Genomic DNA, 26909 nt, shown 5'->3' with positions numbered 1-26909 from the left:
GAATTTCTGTTTTATCTTTGCTGGGGTTTCCCAGCAAGTATCAGGCCCTTTGTCTGTCATTTCTGAAGGCACCACCTGTTTCTTCACATCCTTTCCTTCAAAGCCCAAAATAATTTTGCAGTTTATGAGTGGGAACCCAGGATTACGAGTTTCAGGCTGACAGCAAATTAAACTGCAAGCCAAGGTATATATACACCATCAGAGACATATTTATCTTTTTTTTTTTTTTCCTAAAACCAGAAAATAGAATGATATTCTGTCATGGAGGCAGCAAGTTTCTGTGTTATTATTAAGACATAGCAAACATTTCTAGGTAAAAAAAAACTGGGAGCCGGATGGTGTTATTCTCAGAATAAGCTTTTCCCACTTAGCAGTAGGATGATTTTTTTTTTCTTGTGTTCGTGTAAAAAAAGTACAATTTTTGCCAAGCTAAATGGCCAGTGCATATTTCTAATCTGTCACAGGTAGGAGAGGCAGGTAGACAGACAGACAGACACAGAAAATCCAGTACTCCCAGTGCTGGGGTTTCTATCATATGCTGCTCTGCTATATTAATTTTAACAAGATGACTGGTATGCTGCTTTTTCTCTTAACGTTGTCCCTGTACTGTCTTTCCCTCTTTTTTTTTTTAATTTTTTTTTTGGTAGATAGAAATGAAACAACAGAAAACTGAAAGGGAGCTGGGATAAATGGTACGTGCTCCTAAAGCTTCATTGTTCCAGTGAAACCAAGGCCAAGTGACACCACAGCAATTCTGTTGATGGAATAAACAGGGATTTAGAGAGAAACCAAAGCAGCACCTCTGGCTCTGCTGCTGGGACCTGCCCAGGGGGTTCCAGGTTGGGATGTGTCCCTGGGGAGAGCTGGACCTGGGCAGGGATTTACATCAGCCTTTGGTTTCAGTGCCTTTTGAACAAGGCTTGGGGTTCTTACCCCAACATTTTGGGAATTATCAGCACGGGGAAAAAAAAAAATTAAAAAAAAATTAAAAAAGGAAAAAATGGGTGATGTGACCAGGGATGGGAACATTGCAGGGCTGGTGGGGACATCCTGCCAGCCCTGAGTCCCTGGGCACCCAGCAGTGCCATCATCAAAACCTTAAATATTTTTTAATTTCAAAACCTTGAAATACTTTTGCCAGGGGAAAAAGAGCCTGGGACCTGCTCAGTGCTGTGTCCCTTGCTTCCCAGCACAAAGCACCCACAACATCCACGGGGAGCAGGAAAACAACAGGAAAAGCATCCTCGGGGCTGGGAAACCAGTTCATTCCCACTCCCATCTTCCTCCCAAATAATGGAGAGATCCCAAAAATTAAAGCAAAGCAAACCCAGAGGGTGGCAGCTCCAGCATTCCCTAGGGTGTAGGAAGGGACACACAGAAAACCAGACACCAAGAAGCAGGGGATTGGGGTGGCCCCGAGCACTTCCAGCAGCCCCGAAGGAAGAGCTGCATGGCAAAACCTGAGGAACCTTTTTATCTAAATTCTCAGACATGTTTAAGATTTATGTTCAATGTAAAATAAAATATTTGTATAGTGCTCAGGCACACAGCTCTGCACTTGGCATAAAAGAGGACCAGCAAGACACAGATAGACATATTTTCAGTATATTTGAGCGCATGCATACGTGAGTCTGGGTTTAGGTATATAAATATATATATATATAACTAAAACAAATCCCTGTTTATTACTCAGTAGAGAAAACTGCAGTTTTTTTACATAAATAATCCCAGTGTAAATAAACTCCCCACCCTGAGCAAACTAAAAGTGATCCCATAGCAGATTTCTCTATTTTTCAAATAAATCATCGTTCCACCCGAACATGGACCTGGCAGCTACAATTTCCAAATCACTCAGGAGCAGCAGTGGGATGGGAGCTGGAAACTACCCAAACAAACAATTTTACAAGTTCCAGAAGTCAAAAGTCCCCCCTCCCCATGCCCACCAAACCCCCCTCTTTTTTTTTTTTTCTTTTTTTTTTTTTTAATTTGAAGGGTGGGAGGGGTGGGCGCTGCCACGCTTGTTGGCCCATAGGAAACCAGTGACCCAGGGACATCTGCAAGCCATTAGGCCACAGACTTCAGGTAGCTCCCAGAAACACGTGCTGTCCACATTACACCCTCCAAGTATATTTCCACAACTTTACTTCTCCAAATAAACAGTCGGGCTCTCCCTGCATTAGCGAGGAGCTGCACAAACAGGTAGAGAGAATGGCAGTTTTATTCCCCCTTCCAGCTCTGATGGATTTCTTGTAAGCTGTTGCTGGGCTGTGTAATTTGAACTATTGCTTGGAAAACATAATAGGGCTGGTTTAAAATTACAGCCATTTATTTATCTGTATGTGACTCTGAAACATCACGGATGGGTTGCACAGCCAGCTACTTCGCGTCTCTGCCGTGCCCCAGCTGCAGCTCAGAGGAGCAAATGGATCAAAATAAAACTAAAAAGTACATATATTAACTAGAATCCACCAGGACTTATAATCAGGTCGTGAGATTTTTTTAAATTTTTTTTTTTTTCCCCACTTTCTAAGCAGCTTTTATTCCTTCCAAAGCTGGAAGGAATCCTACTACTCCAATCCTACTTCTCTTTGACCCCGCTGAGACTGGGAGCCTCGTGGTGCCACGCATGTCCCTGCACAAGCACAGGGACACAGGTGGTGGTGGCTGATGCCCCAGGGACTGCCAACAGCAATGCTGACAGCAGGGTGCTCAAATATAAGAAAAAAATGGCAAAAAAAAAAAAAAAATCAGTAAATACGACACCAACTTGTCGCCAGCATCCGCTCTAGGGCGTTTTTCCCTTTCTAGAGAGCTCAGTATCGTTATGAATGAAAACTGCATCTTTTGTCCTCATTACCAGGGCTTCACTCCTCAGCTTTGATCACTTTTCCCTGAGTGATTCGAAGCAGATTGATTTATCTCAGCATCTGCTGGAAAACTGCTCCTTAGCTCTGGCTGCCAGGCGCTCCGCGGGACGGCCGGGAACGTCGGGCTGGCAGAGCAGACACCTCCCCAGGGACAGGGCTGAGCAGGCCAAAAGTGGCCACACGACTTAGAGCTTCACCTTGGGAGGGGAAAAAAAAAAAAAAAAAAAATTGTAGCAATGATAATTCTCCTCTTTTTTCTCCTAAGGAGAAAACCCCAGCATTTTTGTGAGGGTATTTCCATGCCGCTTTAACCGAGCCTGATAAATTTTCCATTTAGCCAAGTTTGCAGAGCTGCCAGCCAAACACTGAGAGCAAAGAAATAAATAAAATACCCCCAAAACGTCTCGCTTTAATCTCCAGAAAAGGGCGTTTGTGAAGTCTGAGGTTGTGCAGAGGGGTTTCCAACCGAGGAGGAGAAAGAGCAGCAGAGAACGGGGGGGGTTATGTCCATTTGCCATGGCAGAGCCAGGGAGGGTTAAAACTCCTCCAGCACGGCTCAGCTCTGAGATCCCAACATGGAAACAGAGTGAGAATAAATCCTTAAATCGGTGATTCCTGCAGGGAAACAGCTCAGCAAGCTCTAGAGCTGCTGATCAACATGAGTATTTCTTATTCTTCAAGTTAGAAATCCCCGTTTTCCCCCTCCTTTGCTCAAATTCTCACCTTTTTACCATTTTCAAAGCTCTTTTACATGGGGAAAAAGCCTTTCTCTGATCCAGAAGACCACAATGCCTGTGCCACCACTTCTGAGACTCAGCCTAATCCTGATGATCCCAAGGCCGGGCAGGATCTGGCCCCCAGCAGCTCCGTGTTCCCAGGATTAATTTTTAAGTGGTAAATCTCCAGGCTGTTTCAAGTGATGCTATTTCTCCAGCCACAATGCATGTGCAGCTATTTAATAGCTAAACCAGACAGACGTGGTCACATTAACACCACCACCCCAGCTCAGCCCTCGGTAATAATCAGAATCATTTTCCTGAGATTATTCTTCCAAAATTTCTGAATTTCTTTCACTTTATTCTATATAGCAAGCCCAGCAAGAGGAGATTTTTAGGCACGAATTAAAACACCGTAGAAGCAAATATCTTTCAGGCACTTGGAGTCTAAAGGCTCCCTGTTACCTTAACATGCTGAAAACGGGGGAAAAAATGCCCATCCTCCAGCTTTCCCACCCATTCCCAGCTCAACCTTTTCCCAAGCTTAACTCAACGCCCTGTGTCATCTCCAGCTCAAGCCAGGGCAGGTTTTGAGGGGGGTTTATTATTGAGGGGGGTTTATTATTGAGGGGGGTTTATTATTGAGGGGGGTTTATTATCACAACAGGCCAGAGAAACAGATAGATTTAAAACCAAAATAAATGAACACGATGGAATAAATGCACCATATCAGGGAATTCTTAGCTAAACTCAAAAATCAATGACAACTCAGCCCCCAGCACATCACCACTCTGTGACCACTTGCTCTATTTCTTTTTTTTTTTTAACTGCACAATGACCTCCCCACGAGGACGTGTCAGAATGTGCCTGAAAAACACTCAGGTTTTTTTGAAAAATAAATAGCTGTGGTACAAAAGGGGACAGGAGCAGAGCTCTGGGCAAGGCAGAGGCTGCAGACCCTGCCTGGGAGGCCGTGGCAGATGAATCCAAGAGCCCTGGCACAAGGACACCTCTGGGGTGGCTGGAATCCACCGTGCCACCGAGGGCCACCTCTGGAGGGGGTTTGTGTCCCCTCGTGTCCTGGGGACAGCAGCCAGGTCACCCCCTGAGCCTCCCTCCCCACATCACCCAGGCTTTGGAGATGGGAAAGAAAGAGCTGGTGCTTAACCCCCCGACAGGAAAAGAGGGGGGAAAAAGGTGATGGAGAAAAATGAACTGAAACGCCAACATCTTGTGCTGCACGAGGAAATGTTGGGTGGCCACCAAGGGGATGCTGACCCTTCCCAGCTGGCAGCCCAGAAAAAACCCGGAGTGTGCAAAGCCCTCCCGGCTGCTGGGATGGTTTGGGGCTCGGTGGGACGCAGAGCAATTCTTCTGTTTTGGTAAACTGGCATTGTCCGGGAGGGAAGGGGTTTTTATAGGAGCGAGCGATAATTACCCTGCAATTAACTGCCCGGGGCTACCCCAGGACCTGCCCCGGGCCCCGGGCCAGACGGTCCCGAATCCATTCCCTGATTGTATCTGGCATTCCCGTGTTCTGCCAGCGATCGATGATCGATACAGCTTTGCCAGCAAAGGGAGGAGATGTCACTGTGTCACCGCATCCGCTTCCCGGGGGGAGGAGAGGACGCTTTTGTTTTGTCGGACAACCCCACTCTGACCCAAATCTTGCGGGTTTGCCCCCATTTCACACGGCGGCAAAGGGGAGCAGGGGAAACGTTTCTCGGGGTGGGGAAGCAATGTTCAGCTTCTCTTCTGAGTCTCTCACTGCCCCGGGGGGCACCCAGCGTGGTGTGAGGTCAGAGGGGACCGGGTGACATCACAGCCTCCCCGGGATGGGGGGTTGAGGGGGGGGGGGGGGTTTCAGCCGGGCTGGGGCGGGGAGGAGAGGCCGGGAGGCTTTAGGAAGGAGCAAACTTCATCAGGCTCACAGGGGGAGATGGAGCAACACCCCCCAACCCCCCACAAAATACAATTTATACCACAAAATACAATTTATACCAGCGCATCAGCATCGGATCTGTGAGGGTTGAGAGGAAAACCTCCCAAAATACCCCAGTTATTCCCTACCCTCCTGTCTCCTTCCCACTCTGCTCAGAGGCTTGGAAAGATTGTTAAAAAAAAAAAAAAAAAAAAAAAAAGGGAGTGGGGGGGACACTGATTTAGCACAAGGAAGGCAAAAAAACATCAGCCAGAGAACCCAAGCGCTTCTTGCTAAAAAACTCGCAGGAGAGCAGAGCTTGCCACTTAGGAGAAAACAATGTTAATTCCCTAAAAAGAAAAGAAAACTTCCATCCTGACACAAAAGCAGCAACAGCTTGTCACTTTAAAGGAAACTTCCAGCTTTGCAAAATGACTGTGATTAATCAACTTGTCCATATTGTCTAAATAGCCCAGAGAAGGGGAATTAAAAATAATAATTCAGAAATTATAAAATTACACACGATAACATAACTGGAAGGCTCTTTCCTATTTCTCTTTTGTTTGTTGTTGAAACTTGTCAAACCACTTTCTTTTGTTAAAACAGATTCTTTTGTAATGAAAAGGCAGAGTCCCTTTCAGCAGATGGACTTTCAGAATGAAAAATGTTCTAATTATTACACTTTTCATTAAATCAATTATCCTCCCGAATTGTTTTTGTGTTTATCTCTGCCAATCAGCAGTAAAGCCACGGAACAATCTGTTGTCACCAGATTTTTCTCCTCCAGGTACATTTGTTCAGATTTTTGTGACAGCAGCTCCAGCTGAGATAAGAACAATCTACTGCAGAGTTTTCTTTGATGTTCCTATAACTAATACATACATTAAAAGAGATTTCTTGAGCTAAGTTCTGCTCGTGCACAAGCCTAGAGTTAAATTTGCCAGGGGAAAATATTTCAAAATTATCTCCTTTTAACACTTACTCTAAATTTACCTTTCCTGCTGCAAACAACACCACAAAACTCACCATCTCTTCCCCTCACTACTGCATATTTAGCAAAGCCAAGCTACGTAAGGCTGTGCAAAGCCTCTGTGGCGTTGCAGGCACAAGAAATCTCAAATGCTCCTGAAGAAAAAAAGCACTCGTTGCTCTCAGCCCCCCTCTTCTTTCAGACAAAGGCTCTGGAAATAGGACACTTACCTTTCAACTCACCCAAAGAAAAACTATTTTCCAAAAGTTTGCAAGCACAAAAAAAAAAAAAAAAAAAAAAAAAAAAATACAATCCCACAAAAAAAATGTCAGGGAAAAGATAGCAAAGACAAGCAGGGTCTACCAGGGAGATTGCTTTCAAACGCATTTATTCAGAGCTCCTTCCCCTGCTGCCTTTTTAACTTTTTTTTAATTTTTTTTTAATTTTTTTTTTTTTTTCCAAACGTGCCGTTTCCAATACCTTTAAAAAAAGAACTTAGTAACCTAACGGGGACAATCGGGATCAGGGATCCACACCAGGGCACGGCTCCCCAGCCGGCCGCTGCCCCCAGGACCATCCAAAGAGGACAAAAGCTGCAAATTAAAGCAGCAAATTAAAGCAGCTTCGATAAAGCACCAACTTTAACGCTCGAATTGAAATGAAAAATTATGTCGTGCGGATTTTGTAAAGGGAGAACTGGTGGAAGGGCTCTTCCCCCTCCTGCAAACACACTCGTGGAGCCCAGCGTGCAGGGGAGGGACGCGGGGCCGGAGCTCACACAGCTCCGCGCACATCTGCGCCGAAATTGGGTTCCCACCAAACCCCCCCTGGCCTGGAAGCTTTAAAAGATGAGATTGGGTTTACTCTCCCCCTCTATAAAGACTCCTGTCCTGCCAGCATCCCTGATATTCCATCCTGAGGCGCACGGAAAAGCACTTTGCAAATAAAAATGCAAATACTGAATGATTCACTATAGAAATAGTTGTATTTGTCGAGAGATAACCCCGGGAAGATCACAGGGCTTATTTATTTGCTTTTTTTTTGTTGTTTTGTTTTGATTATAAGAGTTGGTCAACTCTGCAAAACTTTTTATTTCGGGGAGGAGGAAACCTCCCAACTTTCTTTCCCTTTCCAGCACAGGGTTCACCCAGGCACAGAGCTCAGTCTGTCACCAGTCCTCAGGCCGCCGCGGGGGACAAGATGGGGGCCGCGGAATAATGTTTTAAGGAGGGGAAAAAAAAAAAAAAAAAAAAAAAAAAAAAAAAAAAAAAAAAAAAAAAAAAAAAAAAAAAATTAGAAGAAAAAAAAGCAATCAGGGAAAAGAAAAAAAAAAAAAAAAAAAAGGGGGGGGGTGATCTGCGAGGTATTGGGCGGCACGAGTGGAGCCCTGCCCGCTGGGACAGTCACTTCTACAAGCAGAGAGCTCCCACGGGACATGCGTGGGACGGGCAGAGCAGCCGCGATGCGCCGGGGATGGGCGCGGGTGGGACGCGCCGGAGAGCACCCACCCAATCAGAAAAAAAAAAAAAAAGGAAAAACTTTTTCGGGCTTGGGGGTATTTTAGGTTCCCCGCACACCCCTCTGCCTGCCCCCACGCACAGCCCCGGCGGAGGCGGCGCCGCGGAGGGGCGCGGAAGAGTGCGGAACCCCCCCGCCCCGCGCAGCGCTCCCCGCCCCCTCCGCGCCGTTCCTGGGCCTTTGGCGCCCCCTCTGGACAGCACCGCGCACCGCGCTCTGCTCCGCGCCCACCGCCGCGCTCCCCCACCGCCGCTCCGCGCCCGCGGGGTGCGGGTGTGTGTTTAGGGGGGACACACAGACCCACACAGACACCGCTCTCCCCTCCGCGGCAAATCCGCAGCCTGCGTGCGTGTCCCCGCCCCTCCCGCACCGCTCATTCCGCACCTCCCGAGAAACCCAGCGGGTTCAGGAGGAGGGGTGGGAGGGAGCGCGCATCGCTGCGCACCCGCGCAAATTTCCCGCATCTCCTCCCGCAGCCTTTTCCACCCCACCCCCCCCCACCCCGCATCCCCATCCCCCGCACGGTGCGGAGCTCCGCTGCGCGCCCCTCAGGCCCCGCCCCTCGGAGGCGGCTCAGCCAATGGGAAGCGCGCCAGCCCCCGGGGGCCGCCCTCCTATTGGCTGAGGGCTCCGGAGCTGAAATGGCCGCGCAGAGTATTTATTCCCGCGGCGCGGAGCGGGCCCCAGAGCCGCGCTGGAGACCGGCGGGGCGCGACCGGTACCGCGCTGCCCACTCCGGCCCCCACGCTGCCCCAGCCCGGCCACGGCCTCCTGCAGCCGACACCGGGGTTTTGGGTTGTTTTTTTGCTTTTTCTTCTTCTCCCCCCCGTCCTTTCTCTCCTGCAACTTGAAAAAAGTTTCTCTTCCCCTACACGGCCAATTTTTTTTTTTTTTTTTTTTTTTTTTTTTTTTTTTTTTTACGTAGGGGAAAATAATAATAATAAACTTTTGCAAACTTTTTCCAGCTTTTTCCGTCCTCTCCCCAGCCGGGCTTCACGCTGGTGGAGACTTGTTCTCTCTTAGTTTTACTTTTTTAACCCTTCCCTACCCCTTAGCCACCAGATTTTTTTCTTGTTTTTTAAAGTTTTTTAAAGTTTTTTTCGTTCCCCGTTCTCCCCTCTGCCACTTTCTCGCATGAATCTCCTAGACCCCTTCATGAAAATGACAGAAGAACAGGACAAATGTATCTCCGACGCCCCCAGCCCCACCATGTCGGATGATTCCTCCGGGTCCCCCTGTCCTTCTGGATCCGGTTCGGACACGGAGAACACCAGACCCCAAGAAAACACTTTCCCTAAGGGTGACCCGGACCTGAAGAAAGAAAACGACGAGGACAAATTCCCGGTGTGCATCCGAGAGGCTGTGAGCCAAGTGCTCAAGGGCTACGACTGGACCCTGGTGCCCATGCCGGTCCGGGTAAACGGCTCCAGCAAAAACAAACCCCACGTCAAGAGACCCATGAACGCCTTCATGGTGTGGGCACAGGCGGCCCGCAGGAAGCTGGCGGATCAGTACCCGCATCTGCACAACGCCGAGCTCAGCAAAACCCTGGGCAAGCTCTGGAGGTGAGTGGGGAAGCCAGGATGGAGAGGTGGGTGTAGAAAGAGGGGGGTGGGGAGGCTGCAGCCTGCAAACTCTGCTCCAGCCTTATCCCGGCGCTGCAAGAAGGGAGAGGATGGTTTCAAGCTTGGAAAACCCGCTGAAAACTTTTGCGAACTTTTTCTTTGGGCGTCGGAGAAGCCGGAGTACTAAAGGGGAAATAAGGAAAGTAGCTCCCTGTGGCTGCCGCCTCCTCTCTCAAGTGGTTTCTCGCCCCTGAGCAGTGCCCCGAGTGGCAGCCGGGCAGGGGGGCTTGGGAGGGGGGGGCCGGTAGAGCCCCCCTACCCCGCAACCGAAGGAGCGGGGTTTGTGCTGTTTGTTTGTGCTGCTGTCCAGAGGAAATGATGGGGTTTTTTCTGGATTGCATCAGCTTGGCCCGGGAGGAGAAGGGATGAGGGGCGAGGGGAGGGGGCGGTGGGAGCCGGGTGCGGGACGATGCTGTGCCAAGCCCCGGGTGGGTGGGTGGGTGCGATGAGTGGTGCATGGCTGGGTGCCCTCCAACTGCCAAAATAAGGCAGGGAGGGGAGAAAAACAGAAGGAAAGTGAGTCACCTGGCTGCCTCTTGCTCTGTGACTGCAGAAGGAGGGCGGCGGGGTGGGGAAATCCTAGATTTGTGGCTACTCTTGGGGCAAGAGGAGAAGGCAGGGAGCAAAGCTGGCCCTGGCAGGCAGCGACAGGGCTGTCACTTAAAGTACCCCGGGAACAGGACGTGCACCCTTGCAGGGGTGGTTGGAGGAGGGCAAACCCTGCTGCCACCTCTTGTTCGGCCACCAACGCAATCCAGGGGAGGGGGCAAGAGGGGGGGTACAACCAGCATGTACCTCAGAAGAGGGGTTCAAGGGTTCAGAGTTGAGGGGGGGGGGGGTTTGCATCCCCAGCTGAGGTGATCTCAGAGAGAGGTTTGGGCTGGTAGTAATGCTACAGGGAGGGGGGGAATTGCTAATGCCCCCCATAAGCTGCAGCCCCTCACCTCCCCATGTGTGTGTGTCCCCCTCAGGCTGCTCAACGAGAGCGAGAAGCGTCCCTTCGTGGAGGAGGCCGAGCGGCTGCGGGTGCAGCACAAGAAGGACCATCCCGACTACAAGTACCAACCGCGGCGGAGAAAGTCTGTGAAGAACGGGCAGTCGGAGCAGGAAGAGGGCTCTGAGCAGACCCACATCTCCCCCAACGCCATCTTCAAGGCGCTCCAAGCCGACTCCCCACAGTCATCCTCCAGCATCAGCGAGGTGCACTCTCCCGGGGAGCACTCGGGTAGGTACTTAGGAGGTGTTACAGGAGGGGGGGTTAAGTCATAGCTACTTCAGAAAAATGACTCAGTCCCACATTCAGCCGGGTTTGGGAGGATCCCCCATTCTCTTGTGGGGGGAACAAGGAGGGAGACCCAGAAGCTCAGGGAGAAGGGGACGGCTGCAGTGGGAGAGGGGCAGAGCTGCCCCGTAAGCACTGGCACACACTGTCCCTTGTGTGTCCCTGCAGCTGCTTCCACCCCCTCTGCCCACGAGAAACGTGAGCCCATTTTTTGGTTTTTTTTTAAATAAACCAAAAGCTGCCCCCGCTCTCGCGGCTCACGTCTGAAGACTCGGTCATTTTGTTCGGCGCGATAGATCGGGGCTGATAGGGCTCATGCCGGTGTTGCTCACACCTGGAGATGTTTGTGTTGCCCTAGACAACTGCTCTCAGAAGCAAAGTGCTGTTCTCCGGCCGCCCCACACACGGCCCGGGGGGTTAACAATTAACAACAATTAACGGCGTTATCGCCACCGCCGGCACCTCCCACCCCGGGGTGCCGGGCCACGGCAGGGCTGACACCCCCTTTCACGCCCGTCCCCTTTCCTTCCTTCCCCAGGGCAATCGCAGGGTCCCCCCACGCCCCCCACCACCCCCAAGACGGACCCGCAGCCGGGCAAGCAGGACCTGAAACGGGAGGGTCGCCCCCTGCAAGAAGGCGGCCGGCAGCCCCCCCACATCGACTTCCGAGACGTGGACATCGGGGAGCTCAGCAGCGACGTCATCTCCAACATCGAGACCTTCGACGTCAACGAGTTCGATCAATACCTGCCCCCCAACGGGCACCCGGGGGGCCCGGCCACCCACGGCCAAGCCGGCCAGGTCACCTACACCGGGAGCTACGGCATCAGCAGCACGGCGGGGTCTCAAGGAGGGGGCGGTCACGTCTGGCTGTCCAAACAACAACCCCAGCCCCCTCCCCAGCCCCCGGCGCAGCCCCCGGGCCAGGCGCAGCACGGGGGGCTGCCGGCTCTGAGCGGGGAGCAGGGCCCCCCGCAGCAGAGGACGCACATCAAGACGGAGCAGCTGAGCCCCAGCCACTACAGCGAGCAGCAGCAACACTCCCCGCAACAGCTCAACTACAGCTCCTTCAACCTCCAGCACTACGGCTCCTCCTACCCCACCATCACCCGCTCCCAGTACGACTACACCGACCACCAGAACTCCAGCTCCTACTACAGCCACGCCGCCGGGCAGAGCAGCAGCCTCTACTCCACCTTCACCTACATGAACCCCACGCAGCGCCCCATGTACACCCCCATTGCAGACACTTCGGGGGTCCCCTCCATCCCCCAGACCCACAGCCCCCAGCACTGGGAACAGCCCGTCTACACACAGCTCACCAGGCCCTAAAGCCATGTCTAAAAAAAAAAAAAAAAAAACAAAAAAACAAAACCAACAACAACAAAATTAATAATATTAATAAACCCATAAAACCGTCGTCGTCGACAACATCAATAGTTGAAAAAAAAAAATAGTCATAAAGCAAGCACGAAAGAAGCAAGGAGAAGAACTCTCTCAGACTTTTTCCTTCTTTGAAATGAAAATAATAATTAATCAGAGACGCTCAAGTGAAAGCTGGCGGGGAGGAGAGAGCCTTCTGCACTACAGCATCCTCCAGGAAGGGGCCCGACACAACTCGGTACAGACTTGCCAAGGATTGGACTTTAACTCTGCTTCCCGGGCACGGTGTGGAGATGAGATTTCTGATTTCTAACCAACCAGCTCAGCTGTCTTGTTCTCTGGACTTTTGTAATGATTTTTTTTTTTTAGCAGTAATTAAAAAAAAAAAAAAATGGAAGAAAAAAAAAAGGGGGGGGGGGGAGGAAGAGAACTCAAGAGTCCTCTGTGAGGAATATTCTCTATTTTAAATATTTTTTAGTATGTACTGTGTATGAATCGTTACCAATTTGAGGGGATTTATACATGTTTTTTAGAGGTGTTTTTTTTTTTAAAATGCTCTTATTTTTCCAACGGCTAAAAAAACCCCACAACACTTAGTGGAGCAGTCCTAGGTTTTCTTGCAGTCAGAGGTATTTTTGTATAGATAAGTGTCTTTTTTTCTCTAAAAATAAAGAAGCAAAAGGGCGTGTTTTTATCTGGGAACAAAGCTCTGTTAAGGGGCCAGCCCAGAGCTGGTCAGCTCTGCAGCATGGGAGACACGAGCTGAGATTGAGTGGGGACAAGCATGGGAGAGGCTTTATTTTTCTAACTCATAGCAAAACCAGCCAGGAGGAGATTTCTTAACTTTATTTTTTAATAACCTTGAGCCTTAAGAAAGAAAAACAAAAAGATTTAAAAAAAAAAAAAAGTGAAAAAATTAAAACCAGCCCAAAGTGCTGTTGAGAAGCCTTAAAATCAGCCCTGGGATAATCACTTGTCCCCAGTTCTGCCCTTCCCTGGGGCTGGGGGGGTTGAGCTTGACCCCCTCCAAGCAACCCCCCCTGTCCCCATCCAGGGGCTCCTCTCTGCTACGGGACATCACAGCTACTTTAAATTATTTATTTTGTGAGAAGAGCAGTTTTTAATCACCATTATTTTCTGTCTGTTTGTTTAAATCTCCCTTCTACTTTAAGTCCTTTCAAAAGTGATTGCATTTGTGGGAGCATTATTTGGAAGGTAACCGTGCCTGTTAAATTATGGTCTAAGCTGTAACCAGTCCTTTATTTATCTCTTTAATTCTTTTTTTTTTTATTATTATTATTTTTATTATTATTCTTTTTTTTTGGAATCTGTGTCCTGGGTTTGTACAAACTTGTGCTCTTCCTTTTTTTTTTTTTTTTTTTTTTTTTTTTTTCTCTCTCTCTTAAGGATAAACTGGAAGAAAGAAAAAAAAAAAAAGAAATTGTACAAACTAAAGATTGCAAATGTAGCGGATCACTGAATCATTTGCCTTGTTTTCTGCCTCAGCTCTCTGGGACACACGAGCTCGTGCGAGGACGAGACCCAAGGCCCCCCGGGGCAGCACCGTTTTAGCCTTCCACCCCCAAAACTGGCTTGAGGTGGGGACACTGACTTTGGTGAAGGTGTGGCTGAACAGTTAAGGATTGCTTTTTAAAAAAGACAGCGGACTTTTTTTTTTATTTAAAAAAATGATATATTTGTTAACAATTTTTTTTTTTTTTTTTTAGGGATTCAGTAGAAGAAAAAAAAAAAAAATCTTAAAAGCACTCTTATAATATGGCATCTTTCTATTTCTGTATAAAAGCAGATCTTTTTAAAGTATTTCTGTAACTTAAAAGACCTGTCATTTAAATCATATTTTGTCTTTAGGTAAGTTTTTTGGTTTGTTTGCAAGATCCTTCTCTTTGTGAAACTTACCTTTTTTTTTTTTTTTTTTTTTTTTTTTTTTTTTTTTTTTTTGTATATTATTGTTTGCAATAAATATACATTGTATTAAAAGTTAAACACCCACCAGCCTCGGATTCATTAAAGCCTCAAAGCCTATCCAGAGTACCACGGAAACCCCAGGATGGTTTCACTGATGGGGCTTGGGGTGTCCCTCAGCTTTTATCAGCCTGAGCCCAGACCTCAGAGGGACACCGGGCAGGTGCTCAGGAGAGTTCAGAGTTGGACAAAACCAGACCTGTCCAGACTGACAATTCACTCCAAAGGTGACAACTGAGCTCCAGCTCTTCCCACACACTGTCACCAGTGGGTTGGCTGCTCCCGGGTTTGGGAGGATGCTGAGCACTGGGGCCAAAGGAGCTGCCAAGAAAGGGGGTTGGGGCTTTCAGGTCATTCTCTCAAAACCACTTAAAATTCTCACCGAAGCAAAAAAACAAACAAAAAGCTGAAATCATAGCACATGTGTCACCCTCAAAGATCGATGTCACCGCTTGTCCCCACACCCTGCTCTCCCACAGGTACAGCACAGCCACCCCAGGGAGCCTGGGAAGAAGCACCCAGATCCCAAACTCATCCCAAACGGCACGAGTCCCCAGGGGTCCCCCCCCGAGGGCATAGTGACAGAATTTTAGAAAGAATTTCTTTACTGAGAGGGTGCTCAGCCATTGGAATGGGCTGCCCAGGGAAGGGGTGGATTCTCCATCCCTGGAGATATTTCAAAAGAGCCTGGATGTGGCACTCAGTGCCATGGGCTGGGAACCACGGGGGGAGTGGATCAAGGGTTGGACTTGATGAGCTCTGAGGTCCCTTCCAACCCAGCCGATTTTATGATTCTATGACATATAAAATTTTCTGCAAAAATACCATAACTCAACCCAGACTGCGTGGAAGGTGCAGTTTACACCCCACAGCCCCACGCCCTGAGCCCAGCCTGGCTGCAGGACACCTCGGGCTGGCCACAACCCAGAGCAGAGACTATGTGAATAAACCCGATCAGACTGAGAGCATTAAACACTACTTTGCTGACATTTTACTCTCTCTCCCAATTCTTTTCTGGACGGAAAATCCCCTTTCTGATCCCCACAGCAGCCAGGCTGCTCAGCTCGGGGCTGGCTGCAGCCCCAGCGTGGAGCACGGGGAGCTCAGGACTGCGAGGCAAAGGCTCCGCAGCGTTGTAAAATATTTACTCTCACTACAAGTAACACTTAAGCCAATTAAGTGAAAGGGATTCATTGACTCTGTGCATCAGTCAGGGTCAGTGTCACTATTTACCTGTGCAATCAGGCACCGTGGCTGCTGGGAACGCTTCGCTCCCGACCAGTTTCCCGCAGCACGTAGCGGGTTTCCCCTGCCCCCATCGGACTTTGCCCGCTGCAAGTTTTGGCTTTGCTGCTCTTTTAGGAAAAAAAAACGCCAAACCAAACACAGCTACCGGCGGTATGGAGGAGAGGAAGCACCTGTGAGCCCCAACCAAAAAATTTGGCAGCCCCGTGGCTACCCAGAGCCAGCTGCAGGCAACACCGCACACCGGGTAATGGCTCTCTGATGCTCGGGTGGGTGCTCTGGGCTCTTCCCCAGCAACATCCTGGAATATATCCCCAAAATATATGGAATATATGTCCCAAAATGGGACAGCCTTTGCCTGCCAGCCACTCCGGGGGTCTCCGGGTGGGACCCTTTGGCATCTCCCGCAAATTTGCAGTGAGAACCGGGTGGGAGTGGGGCAGAGCCGGAAACATCCCAGGGATCTCTTCCTTGCAAGAAACCGAAAGAGCAAAGCTCATGACCCCACCCTGGACCTGTAATTTCTGTGCTGTTTACTTATGGTGTGGGCTTTCATGCTCTTGGCCTCCATTCGGGAAAGCCACGCTGGACACGGATCCCCCAGGCAGCTCCCCCCCCCCCTTCCTGCCCACCCACCACTCCGGGGGGGCTGGGCTGGGCCTGAGAGGGGGGGGACACACACCAGGAGAGGGGGGAAAAAATTGCTGAGGAAGCTGCAAAGCTTCAGGGCACTTTGTGGAGGAAAAAAAATAATAAATAAATAAATAACTGCATCCAAAGGAACTCTTGACAATGCTGCAGGGCAGGTTTGAGCCGCAGCAGATAAGAGCGGGCGAGGGGACAGATGTGCAGCAGGGCCATGGCAGGGTGGGGGGCAGCAGGGGAGCCCCCCCCAGCAAGCCACAGGGCTGGGGCATAAGCTGTGCCTGGCTGCAGTCTCTTTTGCAGTGCTGGGGTTTGGCTCAGTGATAATCTGGCTTTTTAAATCAATCCAGAAAAGAAAAGAAAAGGAAAAAAAAAAAAAAAAAAAAAAAAAAAAAAAAAAAAAAAAAAAAGGAGAAGGAGGAAAGGGGAAGGGGAAGGGGAAGGGGAAGGGGAAGGGGAAGGGAAAAGGAAAGGGAAAGGGAAAGGGAAAAGGAAAAGGAAAAGGAAAAGGAAAGGGAAAGGGAAAGGGAAAAGGAAAAGGAAAAGGAAAAGGAAAAGGAAAAGGAAAAGGAAAAGGAAAAGGAAAAGGAAAAGGAGAGAAGAGAAGAGAAGAGAAGAGAAGAGAAGAGAAGAGAAGAGAAGAGAAGAGAAGAGAAGAGAAGAGAAGAGAAGAGAAGAGAAGAGAAGAGAAGAGAAGAGAAGAGAAGAGAAGAGAAGAGAAGAGAAGAAGAGAAAATAAAAGAAAAAATAAAAAAAGGAGAAAGGGGGGAGAGAGCGGTAATTTTGGGGTGTTGAGGGGGTTTTTTAGGTTCGGTTTTTTTGTTTTTTTTAACGAATGGGGAGAAAGTTCCCAGCAGGCCTGGGGAGCCCCATGGCACAGCCCCAGTTCCCTGCCCGGGTCCCTCTCCCGTCCCGCCGGGCCGCAGCCACACACAGCTCCGCGCCGGCCGCCTGCAGCGGCCTCAGCTGCTCCCAAATGGAGCTTCAATTTGCATTTCCTCAGCCAGCTGTTCATGTTGACATCGCGTTAAAGCTGGAGCTTTCCTCCAGGAGAGAAGGCAGGATCGCAGCCAGCTGTGTGCCGGGATCCTGGGATCGGCTGCGGCTCCTGCCCAGCTGCAGCTTCGGGACCCGTCAGAGGGATGGATCCCGGCGGGGAGGGGCTGGCGGCAGGCACGGGACATTTGTTCCGCTTTCTCTTTGCCTTTTTCAGGGCCCGGTTCCAGGAACCAGGTGGTTAAACGAGATGGAGATTTATATGCCAAAGGGAAAGGGAAGAGCTGGGTTTCCCACCCAGCATCTCAGCTCCCTCTCAGATCATGAGTCCCCCCAAACCCCCAGGAGAGGTGTCTTAGGAAAGGGGGGACAAACAGAAGTCCCCCTTTTTTCTGCTGACACCAGCACAGTTTGACTGAGACACTTGGGTATGATGCTATAAAGATAAAGCCACGTGGGAAAGGTGGGGAGAGTTTTAGGAGTTATAGGAGACACTGAAAAAAGCTTTAAACATCTCTCCAGCACCTCTCTCATCTCCTGCCTTTCAGGCTCTGGTGTGATCAGCACAGCAGTGCCCAGGGGTGTGGATGGGGTCTGGAAGCAGGTGCTGAGGATGCCCCATGCCATGCTGCCAGCCCCTGAGCCACCACTGTCACCTTCACCATCCTCAGCCAGAGACTGCACCCACCCGTGGGGCTGCTCCTGCATCCTCTTGGGTTGGCACCAGCAGGCATGGGGAAGGCAAAGCCATCCCTGTTGCCAAATCCACCCCTCTGGAGAAGGACCAGAGTCACCATCTGAGGTCACAGCTCAAGCAGCAAAGCCTGGAGTCACCCACCCCTCCTGCAGACCCCAGAACCCCCAGAGCAGATCCCATCCGCCTGGGCACAGACAGGTTGTAAGTGCTACTGGAATAGAAATAATTGATCCTACGGTGCCTCAGGGGCCATAAAGACCTCGGTTGTTGCTCCTTGGGTCAGAGCCCACCTCTTTACTACCTGTTTGCACAAGGACTCCTCTAATGGGGCGCTGAGCAGCAATTGGGGTCCTGAAGTGCTATTGTAATACAAATAGTAACAGTGCCACAGCAGTTATACGAGCAGCCCCTGCTCAGGGCTGAGCTCCCCGGGCTCATAAACAGGGCAAGGCTCGATTGAAATCACCAGGAGCCTGGCCCAAGTGCAGGGAGTTGGATCAGAACTGCTCAGAGCCAGCTCTGTGGCTGCAATATCCCAGTTTAATCCCGTGTGTGTGTGTGTGTGTGTGTGTGTGTGTGTGAGTGTGTGTGTGTGTGAGTGTGTGTGTGTGTGTGTGTGTGTGTGTGTGTGTGTGTGCTCCTCTGTGTAGGGACCTGCACAGCCCATCAGTGATGAGCAGCCTGAGATCTGAGACACTCCTGGTAGAGCTGGGGTAGGGAGCTCCATTACCACCAGAGTCATGTTTCTAAGAGGGCTCAATAAAACCCCTTTGAAACGAGAAATACCAGCGACTCCAACGAAAGGAAGGGGGAAAAAAAAAACAACAAAACCTCCAAATTCACATTTCTAATTAATCGCCCTGGCCTGGGAGCTGCTCTGGGTTTTCAGTGACTGAACTGTTTTACAGGGAGAAAGTCTGAGAGCTGGGTCTGTGCAGCTTACGAGCGCTGTGACCGCAGCACACCGGGAGCAGAACCTCAATAACCCAGCTCAGAGCCCGGCAGAACCAGGGCCAGGGGCTGCCCCAGCCAGACAGATGCAGCCATTCAGCCTGGAAATCAGTAAAAGTTTTAACAAGGTCCTAGGTCCGACTTGAGGAAACCCACAGGCTGAGTGAACGCGTGGCCATCCTGAGCAGAAAACACCCACGTGGAGTGGGAGCTGCAGAAGGAGCAGAAGGAGCTTGCTGGCAACTTGGCCCCGTGTCCTGCACTGCCACAGGTTATCTCCTGGATCTGGCATCACCTCCAGCCTCCTCCTCCAAAATCCCCTGGGGATCTCCACCCCCCAGGTCTGCTGTTCCATTTCGCAGCCATTCAGGGGACTGGTTTAGTCCCCAGCTTGGAGCTTCCTTCAATCCCAAGTGAAGTTTCTCACTCCTGGGAAGGATTTCACCCTGGATGCTTGAGGTGACAACTCAGATGTCCTCCAGTCCAGCAGAGGTGGGAGGGACACTGGTCCTGCCCAGCAGCTCTCCCAGCTCCCCTGAACACCCTGAGATGGGACACAGAGAAATGGGGCTAAAGCCCCCCAAAACACAGCAGCTTTACAGCTGATTTTCCTTCCCCCTAACATGGGGATTAATTACATGCGTTGTCTGGGCACAAACCAACTATCACCAAGCAAAGTCTCACTCCATAAATTTTAAACTGCTAATAATAAGGCTGGACAGGATTTTTAAAGCTTCAGTAGACAGTTTACAATTAACCTACTCCTGTCAGCTGGAAAATCACCTTACAATGCGATTCCAGTTCACGTCTGACTCACTCTGAGTTAGGAACTGCTTTTGAAACCCAGTAAAGGCATCGTGCAGAGCCAGGAGGAAAGCCCAAGGGACAGAGTTTCAGCCCAGACTTGACCTAAATTTCTCCTGACGTTTGGCTGGCTATTCAGCAGGAATCCCAAAGGGCTGCCACCACAGTCCTTGGGAGCTTGAAACCACCCTTCTCAGGTTTTGAAGCTCTTTAGACTTATCTCAGTCAAGGTTTTATCATCTGCTCCAAGATAAGAGGAATCTGGCTCAGCACACCTTTGCCTGAGCACTTGCAATGCAGGGGAGGGATGGGACCGTGGATGTTTTAAAGCCCCAAGCTACCAGAGATGCACACCCCAAAGCCATCATGCCCACCACAGCAGCCCTGTTGTCTCCTGACTCTCCACAGGCTTTTTCCCAAACTGGGAGGTGATATCCCAAGCTGGAACCACCATCCCAGTGGCCACTTCCCAAGCTAAGCAGGAGCACAGGGACATCCCTATGGGGTTACATCCCCATCAGCCAACTGTGTCTGATACCTTCTTCTCCCTCCTTTACCCACTAACAACTTTTTAAAGACAAAAAGCATCCTACCAATAAAGTGAGAGGTTTCTTTGGCGAAGCTTTGGCATCTAAAACAACCTACTTGGAGCCTACAGCCTCACAGCCTGACACCTTGGCCACAGCCACAAGGTGAGGATTCAAAAAGGTCCCATCTGAAGTATCTTCAATAAATAAATAAAATAAAAAAAAACAACAAACAAAACCCAACAGTGAATTACATCAGGGAGAAGTAAGTTAGGGGGCGGGGGGGATAGACCCAGTCATTTTCTGTGATTAAAAGGCAAATTTTATTCCTCTAGAAACTTGGAAGCAAATGTGGCGTTGCTATGGTTTCACACCCACTGGCTGGAAATGACAATATTAGCAGGGTGACCTGGTAATTAGAAACTGTGCCCCCAGGTCAGGCTGGGGAGAAAATAAAGAGAGATTACGGAGTCCTAAAGACACAGCATAATGCTGTGAGCTCCTGGGCTCCCTACCTTTTATAACCGGCCCATTTAAATGCAGATTATGACTTTCCACCTGGGGCTGCTAATCTGTCTCACAGCCAGATCAAACAATAAGGCATCTCTCCTCACTGTGGGGCCAGGGTGCTTTGGAGCTGGGTCTGTCATCAGGTCTGTCAGGCTGTCTATCCCCTTTTTCTCAGGGCAAAAACCAAAAGGGTTTCATTTGCAGATGATTATTTTTCCACCCTGGATGTTTACCTCCTCCTCTCCCAGCCCCCCAAACCCCAACCAGTCACAGATTTTCCTCTGGGGGATGCAGTGGAAGCCAAGGGGCAGCAATCAAGCTCATTAGCATGCACACAATTTAGTCGGGGAAGGATTATTGCTGGCAGAGGGATGGCAGGAGGGTGATTTCAGGGAAGCAGGTGGCTCCTCTCAGCCCAGCATCCCTACGATGGCATGAGGAAACCTCAAGGCTCCCGTGTCACTCCCAGCCTAGCAGATCCTACTGGTCTGAACTGGGCGAGGGGGGTGGATGTCCATCATCTCTGCACCAGCACCTGGGCAATCCCATCACTCCAGCCCTTCCCCACTGCCAGGTCCCATGGGAACGAGCTCCATCAGTGGCCGATGGTCTTCGCAGACCACGCCTCACCCCGAAGGACAGGGAATATAAATCCAAAAGTAGGTGGGATGCCTGCACACCAAACCTGGGGAAAACCTCCAGATCCAGCCCTTGTTCTGGCCCCCATCAGCTTTCTATGCAGAAACACTCGAGCAGCCCAACCCTGGCAGGGCTGGGCACGGGTCAGCCCACGCTGCCACTCTCAGCAGAAGGTTGGTTCAGGAAAAAAGCAGCCAAGGTGTTTTCAGCTGTGTTTGCTTTGGTGGCAGCTGGGTCAGAACTGTCCCAGCCCAGGGTACATAAGGAGGTTAGAAAGAAACAACACAGCAGTAATCCCTGAGAGCTGGACATGAAAACCCCTCCCCTGTTCTAAACACCACCAGAGAGGGGAATGCCAAGAGCATTAAAAGCCAGAGGACTCCATCAAGACCAACAGAGAGGGAAAGGTTTAAGCTCCTTACACCCTTGCAGCTGGCTCTTTAATGCTCTTCCTTTGCCCTCAGAGAGCACTTCAGGGAGGGTTTAATAACCCCACTGCACACCCAGCAGCCTCCATCCAGGCACCCAGCATTTATTTTCTCCCAGCCCAGAGCAGGTGTCAGGGCTGTGGTCATCAGGCACCTCCTGCAGCTCCTCAGACAGCACCAGGAATTCTGTCTGCTTTTCCTAAGATGCCAGACCTAAGAACTCAAGAGACCTAAGACCCAATCCATCCTATGACAAGCCTGTGACAGAGCCTGGTGTAAAATGAGGGGTTTGTAGGTCCTGTTTCACCCCTGGGATGGGCAGATACCATCTCTGTCGCTTTGTGGACCTGGAAACCCACTCAGAGGGGTCCATCTGTGATCAGTTTCAAACATTCCCCATTTCAGAGCCACCTCAAGTCTCTCAAAGTAGGAGAGAAAAATGGAAAATGATGTTCAGAAGGCTCAAGAGGACAACGTCCTCCCATACCTCACTCTTTGCAGAATGCTCTTAGCAAGTGTAAGAAGGAAAAGCCAAGAGGGCATCCTGGAAAAGAACCCAAGTGCCCTGGGGAAGATCAGCCTGGAACCCAGCTGTGGGTAAAGCCCTTCTTATTTCCAGCTGCAAATTAGTGACTGTTCCTTGTAGCTCTGCTAAAGCAATGAGACAAGGAGGACAAGAGAGTTCTGGAGCATAAGGCATTGGGAACACCAGAAAAACAAGACCAGGTCCCCCAAGCCTTCCCATGCACACCTCAGGCAAATCTGAGCCTTTCTGTGCCTCAGTTTCCCCACTCTTGCTCACCCAAGATTCAGCTGCACTGCAAGAACAACTCTCATTTGCCACCGGGAAACCAGACAGACCCAGTTTTGCACAAAATTCCTGCAGGTATGGATTATTGCAGGCATTCCAGGTGCCTCAGTCCTGTGGGCAGCAGGACCCCCTGAGACCCAGCAGCCCGGAGCTGTCTCCTACCCCTGCGAAAAAGGCAAATGAAAAATAAAAAGCCCAAACAGAGCCTCGGACTTGCTTTGGACTTGCTTTTCTCTACCCTTCTGCTGCCTCCCATCCCCTTTCCTCACCCCCACTCCTCCTCCTCCTCCCTTCCCGAACTGTCACGGGTGACTTTGTTTGGGTGTTTTTTTCCCTTTCCTCCCCCCTTCCCAAACAGCCCCTTTTCCCATGGCGATCCAGCCCGCTCCGTGCCCATTAGCATCCTCTGCATAATGAGAGCCCCGGGCATTGTCATGCAAATCACCCCGGGATGACAACACTTCAGCCCGGACGACTCAGAAACGCTGCCAGGAAGTTTCTCACACTGGTTCCAGCCCAGGCGAACCGGGCTCTGCACGGGGCTGAGGTTTTAATTAATCTTTGGGTGCCGGGCTCCCTTCACCCACCCCATCGCCACCGGGGAAAGGAGCCCCACAGCCACTCCCGGCCTCCCCTGCTTCACGTTTCACGCTTCACGTTTCTCTGCAATATATTTTCAGCTCATTAAATTAAATTAAATTAAAACCCCCAAGCAGGTGGAGAGACATTTCCCAACAAGCAGAGGGGACTCGGTTAGCATCTCCAGCCCAGGAACATGGCTCTGGTGGGCTCTGTCCTCACTGCTCAGCAGCTCACATGCAGGCAAAAGCCTCAAAAAGTTTTTTTTTTCTGTTCCTGTGTCAACCTTCTTCTGGCTCCCGGGGTCTGGCTTGCTCCAGGCTGGACACGGGTGGTGTCCCTGGGGGGAGAACAGGCAGCACAATGATGGCCAAGGGCAAAATGGGTGAGCTGGGCCAGGACAACCCAATGGAGAAGGGGATGGGATCCATGGGAAGGGAATGGGATCCATGGGAAGGGAATGGGATCCATGGGAAGAGGATGGGCTCCATGAGAAGGGGATGGGCTCCATGAGAAGGGGATGGGCTCCATGAGAAGGGGATGGGCTCCATGGGAAGGGGATGGGCTCCATGGGAAGGGGATGGGGTCCATGCTCAGCCCTGCTCAGAGCCAAACCAACCCTCTCCCAAAAGCTTCCCCTTCCCAGCTCCCCTGCTCCTGGGTGCACATCAAAGGCACAAGGTCAGAGGAGCCACCTTTTCCCAAAGGCCAGAAATGCTGTAAATTAGGAGGAGCAGATTTTCAAATTCCTGCAGCAGAGCAAGGGGAAAACATCCCCCATCTCCCTGAGAGCAGCCACATCCACCATATGGCAGAGCAAAAGCTCAGCCCAGAAAGGGAGCATCAAGGTAAAATCATAAGCAGGCTCTAAGAAATACCCAAGTCCTGTTTTCAGAAGGGGCTTAACTTCCTGACAGGCAAAGTCCCATTGTCCTGCAGTGGGATTTGCACATCGTGTGCAGCAGGCACTTTGGCCAAGACTTTCAGAGCTTCCAGTTGGAGGATTTTGCTCCAGGGGAGAAAACTTCAAAGCATCTTATCACCCCCAAATGCACCCACTGCAACAACAGGACAGCTCTGCTCCTGCCTGCCCTACACCTGCCTGGCAGGGGTTGCTTTCCAGCACTTGGTAAGCAAAACCCATCTGCTTGTGACCACTGAGTTTTTACCTTTCACCACCTCCAGGTTTGTTTTCCACTGCCCCTCCCCAAACACCAGCACGGGCAGGGAAGTGGCATTGCCACCAACTCCTTCCCTGGCACGTCCCTGCCAGACTGATGGCTACCAAAGGGCAAAGGCCAGAAAGGCTCCTCCAAGCCCATCAAATGGCACAAACAAAGCCAAAAACAGACTCAAAGAATCACAGAATCGTGCTGGTTGGAAAAGAGCTTTAAGATCATCCAGTCCAACCATTAATCCAACTCTACCAAGTCCAGTGCTAAACCCTGTGCCCCGTGATGGAGGTGTCCACCCAGCCTCCTTTTCTCCAGGCTGAACAACTCCAGTTCTCTCAATTGCTCCTCATAAGTCTTGGAATCCGGACCCTTCCCCACCTCCATTGCCCCAGATCCTGCAGCAGCTCCTGAGCCTTGGAGCTCTGCCCCTGCCTCCAGTGAGCACTGCAGCTCCCAGTGGGGATGATGGGAGGGGGAAAAGCAAGTAAAGAGATCCCAGGTTGGGTTTCCACCTTCTGCCTTGAGATATAATAATAATAATAATAATAATAATAATAATAATAATAATAATAATAATAATAATAATAATAATAATAATAATAATAATAATAATAATAATAATAATAATAATGTAATATAAAACAAAATAAAAAAAGATCCACCAAGAGGGGAAGCAGCAGCTCAGTTCAGAGCAGTTCTGGGCAGCGTGGTGGGGCAGTTGAAATGTGTCACAACAATCTGGGACACTTTGGGAAGGTCAGAGATTAACAAACCTGGCAGGTCTAAGGCCCCCTGAAAGCAGCACCCTGCAAGCCCTGTCCTCCCCAGCCAGCACCTCCTCTGCTCCCCCAGAGCTGACGGGGGCTCTGGCACCAAGGTCCCTCTGTCTTTCACAGAGCCCTTGAGGGGCTTTGCCAACAGTTTCTGTAACAGTAACAAGAATGCTTTTGATACAGAAATTTCAGAGAAAACTCGGTGGGAAACAGAGGCAGCGGGAAGGACAGAATCTGCTTTGAACCAATTCTGTTGGGGTTTTGTTTTGGGGTTTTTTGGGGTTTTTTTTTGCCATTCTTCACCCTCCCTCGCACGGATCCTGGGCTCACTGAAGGACAAAGTTGCAAAGAGAATCACAGAATGTTTTAGGTTGGAAGAGACCTCCAAGATCACCCAGTCCAACCTTTGACCAACACCACAAGCTAACTACTAAACCATGTCCCTAAGGACCAGGTCCAAAACCCTTTAAATACGTCCTGGGATGGAGACTCCAGCACATGCACACAGCACAAGAGGTTTCCCACCATGCAGCCCCTCACTACCTGAGCATCCCAGAGCTTTCCCCAGGATCCCAAGGACCCTACAAGACCAGTGTCATCCCCCTGAGTCAGGATCCTGCTGCACAAGGCTGACCCACAGGGGAGGTACCCAGGACATGGTTGAGGTGCTCTGGGTTTAAGCATTAACCTCCAAGCTCTGTTCTTTGGTTTCCCCCTGGGGATTTTTTGCCCTCCCTCACAGCAGAACCCTGAGCAGGGGCTGCAGAAAGGAGCAGGAGTGAGCCAGGGGAAAGAGGATGAGGATTTCTCCTGACAGCATCCCCAGAGGATGCCAGAGCCCCATCCCTCCACCTGGCTGACCCCTCAGGGATGCACCCATCACAAAACCAGTGCTTTCAGCCCAAAACACATCTGAGGACCACCCTGCACATGTCAGTGGGTCATTAAAGGGTCTGGTACTCATTAGCTTGATGCCTGCACATCCCTGTGTTACCCTGCCCTGAAAGAGAATCGAAGAAAAAAAACTGCAGTGAAAGAGCCAAAGGGGACACAAACACCTGAGTGTCCCTCCTTGTGTCCTTTCCTGCTCCCACCCACCCTAAAAGAACAGGACCTCGGCCCAGGGGACACTGAGAGCAGCCTAAGCCCAACCAAATGTTGGTGATGGAGCTGCCTGCTGGGTCAGCCCTGGGACACGGGGCTAAAACAGGGGTGGGGAGGCTGTGAAGCCACCAGGCATCAAAAAAAAAAAACCCTTTAAAGGTGGCACTGGTTTGCTCAGCCATCTTCAGGGGCTTTGAGCTCTGCTCCCCACACACAGACAGAGCCCAGGACAGGAACCCCCGAGCTGGGCGGATGTGGGGGGGCAGAGAGGTCAGGGCTGGAGCCCCCCACGGTGTTTGCTTTGCCTGCCCCCAGCCCTTGCAGGGCAGGCAGAGCTGGGGCCACGAGCAGTGACCCAGAACCAGCCCTGATTGCAACCTTCTGGGGGTCTGAGGAGTGGGGAGCAGAGCCAGGGGAGCTGCCAGCAAAGCTTCCCCCTGGGGCTGGGGTGTTTGGGAAAATCCTCCCGGGAAGCCTGGCAAGGAATGGCAGAGGGCAGGGAATCCCAGCACCGTGTCCAGGAGCAAAACCCCAAAGCATTTCCAAGATGGGAATTGAAGCAAAGTGGCAGCCCAGCCCCTGGGAGCCGAGGGCACTGCTGGCACCTGGGGAAGAGGCACAGAGCCACCAGGGAGTGGGACAAAGCCACTCTGGGGACTCAGGTGACACCTCTCCAGGGATGGACACTGCAGGTTTCCTGCCTCTACCTGCTCCTGACCTGAACCAGCCCACTCCTGCAGGCAGCTGGTGGCCCTGGAAT

At 50.7% G+C, this 26909-nt stretch overlaps 1 protein-coding gene and 1 long non-coding RNA gene across 2 annotated transcripts in view; one reads left to right on the top strand and one right to left on the bottom strand.

The window, feature by feature from the left end:
* LOC139805462 (uncharacterized) overlaps positions 1 to 26909 on the bottom strand; it is a 71249-nt gene that overhangs the window by 23017 nt on the left and 21323 nt on the right. The gene's annotated exons all lie outside the window — the stretch shown is intronic.
* On the top strand, positions 8990 to 12966 carry SOX9 (SRY-box transcription factor 9). Its single transcript, XM_071763946.1, has 3 exons — positions 8990 to 9557; positions 10589 to 10842; positions 11438 to 12966. Exons 1-3 carry the CDS (start codon positions 9127 to 9129, stop codon positions 12229 to 12231), a joined length of 1479 nt encoding a protein of 492 aa, XP_071620047.1. The 5' UTR covers positions 8990 to 9126; the 3' UTR covers positions 12232 to 12966.

The sequence above is a fragment of the Heliangelus exortis genome, chromosome 20 (assembly GCF_036169615.1).
Source record: "Heliangelus exortis chromosome 20, bHelExo1.hap1, whole genome shotgun sequence".
Taxonomy (NCBI): Eukaryota; Metazoa; Chordata; class Aves; order Apodiformes; family Trochilidae; genus Heliangelus; species Heliangelus exortis.
The sequence above is the reverse complement of the archived record's forward strand: the minus strand, read 5'-3'. Positions and strand labels throughout refer to the sequence as shown.